A 6,000-nucleotide genomic window follows, 5' to 3' on the forward strand; every position below is an offset into this window, starting at 1 on the left:
TTTTTTGCCTCTGCGCACTTTAGCTCTTGTTTAATTCAAAGGGGGTACTTACCATGTTGACTTCGGAGACCATATCTATGCTTGCCACAGTTATTCTCATCCCAACATCAACAGGAGGGCCTAGGAAAGAAAAAGCAACAGACAGACGTGTCACAGCACACATTTGCATATTAATTCAGGCATCGTATTTTGGATGGATTGTTGGTGCTGATTGCTTTTTTTTTTTGATGTGTGCATTCAATGTGCAGTGTGCATCAACAAGAAGCACTGATAATGTGTATGTTATCATCATGGATAAAATATGACCATAGATGGGTATTTTTACCTCCAAAGTCTGGCCTCAGTCGGATGTCATAGCCTTTGAGCAATCTATCCACTGTCTCTTTCACATATGACATGTTGCTGGGCTCATTAACGCTGGAGGGAGTAAGAAGTATGGACTGGAGTCAGTATGTACACTGGAGTGCAAGCATTCAGACAACCCCCCCACCCCCACCCCCCTTCTATGCCACATACATCATCTAACAGTAATCAAAAATCATGTCAGACTCACATATTTGCAGCAGCATATCTCACCTTTGAGCACAGCACACCATGGCTATCATCATAGGAATAGACACAATCCCGAAATATCCTCTGTCTTGAAGCGTCCACATTACTAACTCAATGTAACTAAATAAAGAGAACAATGCTTAATGAGAAGATTCAACAAATGCAACTAAAGTCTGAGGCAAGGTGATAATTCCTAATAGAGCAGCACATGCGCACTGCAAGCAGCATCAACAGACACCGTTTGCTGAAAAAGCTCCCTCTGTGCAAATAAAAAAATAATAAAAAAAAAAAAAACATCCACAGATCCAGATCCTTAAAGTTCTGGCTATACCCCTGCCTAGTCCATATAAAAGGATGCAAAGGGGGTGAGGGGGGGTCTGTTACTGTCCAAACCTCAGTGCTCTGGACAAGCTGATATCCTTGGGCTGCTGAAATGGTCTAAGCATGGCTGTGATTGCAATCTGCTGTAGTAGTAGATCCTGTACGTGCTGTATCACTGGAGCCTGCTGATCAGAATGCGAAGTAGTCTCCCAACACAGGCTCCCAGCGTCTCTTTCCTAAGCTCGGTGTTCCTTAGCAGCCAGCAGCCATTCCCAAGGAAGCTGTTCTGGGAGAGATACGTTCGGTGTTACGTGAAATATGGCATCCTCAGCATCCCCATCAGCGTGGCCATCTCCTGTGCGCGCTGCCGATCAGATACTTGCTACAGTAACAGCTGAGGGTGAAACAAGCATCTGATCAAGGCTTTTCTCCCAGGACTGCATATTCTTCATGTGAAACAAGCTAACCCTAACCTTACAAAATCCTTCTACAGCTGCCTGTTGTAGAAGTGAGAGGCTCACTGCTATTACAGTCCATTGTTTGTACTGACGTAGCACCACACTTCGCTGACCCCTCCTTTTGCTGCTTATGGTAATGCTGGCCGTATACAGTCTTCAGTATTTGGCCAGATAATTAATGATTGTGCTGTTCCTGATGTGATCATTTTCAAACATGTCCCTCTTCATGTTTTTTTTACGATGTTATCAAGGTGTCTGCTTCTAAATGTTTTCTCATAAGACTGACACAACTTCATTCAAGAAGTACAAATATTTTTTAAATTAGATTCAATTCGAGAAATATTTGAATCCTGGGTGAAATTTAAGTGACTCTTGTGTAAAAACAATTATAAATAGATCATAACGTGTTTCTCCTGGTATACTTTCTTAGACCCTATTCACACCTACACATTTTGGGGACACACGCATCAAATGCGCATTTCTTCACGCATTCCTAGAAACCTGAGAAAAAATGCCCCAAAATGCACATCGCACTTGCGGTGCCATCATTTCTTGCCACCCCAAACAAGCTTAGGAGCCACGTGTTTTGCAGCATCTAAATACAGGGTACAAGAACACAGGAGGCTCACTGCCCAAAAAAGGTGCAGGAACTTCTTTGGCATGTTTGACGCAAGTAGGGCAGCCTATTCAAGCCAAAGGGCTGTCCTATGCTGTCACGCAAAAAATGTGTTGCACAGGTGTGAATGTGGTCTTATTTTTAAAATACTTGTGGCCTGAAATAAAAAAAATTCTTACCTAATTAAAATTTTCAAAAACTGAAATTTACGGTCAACAGACATTTTCCAGCATGCTGAAAGTATTTCTGACACCACATACAGTATTTCTGTTTCACAAAAACTAGTAGTGTAAACAGTGTTTGAATTTGAATTTGTCACATTAAGCGGCACTCCCTTTATAATGCAGGAGTCTTTATGTATGTATGTATGTATGTATGTATGTATGTATATATATATATATATATATATATATATATATATATATATATATACACACAGGTGAAACTTGAAAAATGTGTATATTCAGCAAAAGTTAATTTATTTCACTAATGAAACTTACAAGGTGAAACTAATATATAAGATAGACTCATTACATGCAAAGAAAGATAGTTCAAGCCGTGATTTGTCATCATTGTGATGATTATGGCTTACAGCTCATGAAAACCCCAAATCCACAATCTCAGAAAATTGTGAAAAGGTGCAATATTCTAGGCTCTAAAGCAGGGGTCTCAAACTGGCGGCCCTCCAGCTGTTGCGAAACTACAAGTCCCATGAGGCATTGCAAGGCTGACAGTTACAACCATGACTCCCACAGGCAGAGGCATGATGGGACTTGTAGTTTCACAACATCTGGAGGGCCACCAGTTTGAGACGCCTGCTCTAAAGTGTCCCAATCTAATCAGCTAATTAAAGCGGGGGTTCACCCTGTTAAAAAAAAAAAAAATGTTTTTTTTTATAAGACCATTACATTCGGCATCGTAGCGCGAGCTACAGTATGCCGGTCTTACATTTTTTATCCCCGTACTCACTGTGCTATCGATGATTGAAGAATCCGAGGAATGGGCGTTCCTATGGTGAGAGAAGGTGATTGACGGCCGGCCCTGGCACGTCACGCTTCTCCGGAAATAGACGAAATAGGCTTGGCTATTCATGGCGCCTGCGCATAGCCTGTGCGCAGGCGCCGTGAATAGGCGAGACCTACTCCGGCTGTCTTCGGGGAGCGTGACGTGCCAGAGCCGGCCGTCAATCATCCTCCCTCTCCATAGGCACGCCCATTCCCCGCGGGAGTCAGAATCTTCAATCATTGATAGCACAGTGAGTACGGGGATTAAAAATTTAAGACCGGCATACCGTAGCTCGCGCTACGATGCCGAAAGTAATGGTCTAATGATGCGAAGGAGGGTGAACCACCGCTTTAAGCCATAACACATGCAAAGGGTTCATGAGCCTTTAAATGGTCTCTCAGTCTGGTTCAGTAGGAGTCACAATCATGAGAAAGACTGCTGACCTGACAGATGTGCAGAAAACCATCATTGACACCCTCCATAAGGAGGGAAAGCCTGAAAAGGTAATTGCAAAAGAAGTTGGACGTTCCCAAAGTGCTGTATCAAATCACATTAATAGAAAGTTATGTGGAAGGGAAAGGTGTGGAAGAAAAAGGTGCACAAGCAGAAGGGATGACCGCAGCCTGGAGAGCACTGTCAGGAAAAGGGCGTTCAAAAGTGTTGGGTACCTTCACAAGGAGTGGACTGAGGCTGGAGTCAGTGCATCAAGAGCCACCACACACAGACGCATCCTGGACATGAGCTTCAAATGTCGTATTCCTCTTGTCAAGCCACTCCTGAACAACAAACAATGTCAGAAGCGTCTTACCTGGGATAAAGAAAAACAGACCTGATCTGTTGCTCAGTGGTCCAAAGTCCTCTTTTCTGGTGAGAGCAAATTTTGCATCTCATTTGGAAACCAAGGACATAGAGTATGGAGGAAGAATGGAGAGGCCCACACTGCAAGAAGCTTGAAGTCCAGTGTGAAGTTTCCACAGTCTGTGTTGATTTGGGGAGCCATGTCATCTGCTGGTGTTGGGTATAGCATTGCATGACTCTTCCCCATCCTCTCTCTTTCCTCTTGTTGTCCCTCTCTTTTTCTGCCCATCCTCTCACTGCTCCTCTCTCTCACCTCGCTTTCTCTATCTTTGTCTTCTTCTCCCTCTGCCAACTCTTTTCCCCCTTTCTCTCTTGCTTCCATACCCCTCTTCTCATTATGTACAGACCAGTGTATATAATGTACAGTACAGTGTCAGTGTACAGATTGGTCTGTATATAATGTACAGTATGGTGTACATATAATGTAAGTCTGTACCTTTACATCATACTGTACATTATATACAGACCAGTCTGTAAACTAACACTGTACTGTACATTATATACAAACCAGTCTGTACCCTGATACCGTGCTGTGCATCATGCACAGTCATGCTCATAAGTTTACCCTGGCAGAATGTATGAATTCTGAGCCATTTTTCAGAGAAGATGAATGATAACACAAAAACTTTTCTTTCACTCATGGTTAGGGTTTGGCTGAAGCCATTTATTATGAATTAACCGTGTTTACTCTTTTTAAATCATAATGACATCAGAAACTACCTAAATGACCCTGATCAAACGTTTACATACCCTGGTCATTTTAGCCTGATAATATGCACACAAGTTGACGCAAAGGAGTTTGAATGGCTATTAAAGGTTACCATCCTCACCTGTGAACTGTTTGCTTGTAATCAGTGTGTGTATAAAAGGTCAATGAGTTTCTGGACTCCTGGCAGACCCTTTCATCTTTTATCCTGTGCTGCACTGACGTTTCTGGATTTTGATTCACGGGGAAAGCAAAATAATTTTAAAGGATCTGCAAGAAAAGGTAGCTTAAACTGTATAAAACAGGAAAGGGATATAAAAAAAATATCCAAGGAATTGTGAATGCCAATCAGCAGTGTTCAAACTCTAATCAAGAAGTGGAAAATGAGGGGTTCTGTTAAAATCCAAACCACGATAAGGTAGACCAACTAAGATTTCAGCCACAACTGCCCAGAAAATTGTTTGGGATGCAAAGAAAAACCCCAAAATAACTTCAGGTGAAATACAGGACTCTCTGAAAACATGTGGTTTGGCTGTTTCAAGATGCAGAATAAGGAGGCACTTGAAGAAAAATGGGCTGCATGTTTGAGTCGCCAGAAGAAAGCCAACACTACTCAAATGGCACAAAGTATCCTGCTTACAATACGCCAAACAGCACATAGACAAGCCTTAAGGCTCAAACCTTGTGGCACAAAGTCATTTGGAGTGATGAGAGCAAAATCAAACTTTTTGACCACAACCAAAAATACTCTAGGAACATTTGCAATCATTCCAACATGACAATTATCCAAAACACAAGGCCAAGTCGACCTGTCGTTGGCTACAGAATAAAGTGAAGGTTCTGGATTGGCAGTCTCCTGACCTCAATATCATTGAGCCACTCTGGGGAGATCTCAAAATGTACAGATAATGCAAGACATCCCAACAATTTACAGAAACTGGAGGCTTTTTGCCAAGAGTAATGGGCAGCTTTACCGTCTGAAAAGATGATAAAGAGCCTCATCCACAAATACCACAAAAGACTTCAATCTGTCATTGATGTTAAAGGGGGGCAATACACGGTATTAAGAACTGGGGTATGTAAACTTTTGATCAGGGTCATTTGGGTAGTTTCTGTTGTCACGATTTTAAAAGAGTAAACACAGTTTATTGATAATAAATGGCTTCAGCCAAACACTAACCATGAGTGAAAGAAAAGTTTTTGTGTTATTTATATTCTCAGAAAAATGGCCAAGAAATCATAAATTCTGCCAGGGTATGTAAACTTATGAGCACAACTGTATATAGCATACAGTATGGTGTCTGGGGGGAGTGACACCATGTTTTGCAGCACCAGGTGACACCAACCCTTGTGACGCCACTGTCTATAGGTGCCAAAAACACCCTTTGATTCTGCAAGAAATCCAGTATCCTTGTAAATTTCTGTGCACTGAACCAAAACCTTGAATGCTTTTTTAGAAAAACGTTGAAAGACAAATTTTAAAA

General features: G+C 41.9%; 1 protein-coding gene across 1 annotated transcript in view; it reads right to left on the reverse strand.

Annotated features, from left to right (window-relative positions):
* Positions 1–1,136, reverse strand: part of GABRB1 (gamma-aminobutyric acid type A receptor subunit beta1) — a 680,617-nt gene extending 679,481 nt beyond the window's left edge. The window contains exons 1-3 of the mRNA XM_040334996.1: positions 577–1,136; positions 326–417; positions 53–120 (exon numbers count right to left, since the gene is read on the reverse strand). Of these exons, the coding sequence (XP_040190930.1) occupies positions 53–120; positions 326–417; positions 577–656 (240 nt within the window). The 5' untranslated portion in view covers positions 657–1,136. The remainder of the gene's footprint in view (positions 1–52; positions 121–325; positions 418–576) is intronic.
* Between the last annotated feature and the right edge of the window lie 4,864 nt (positions 1,137–6,000).

This window comes from Rana temporaria, chromosome 1, assembly GCF_905171775.1.
Source record: "Rana temporaria chromosome 1, aRanTem1.1, whole genome shotgun sequence".
NCBI lineage: Eukaryota > Metazoa > Chordata > Amphibia > Anura > Ranidae > Rana > Rana temporaria.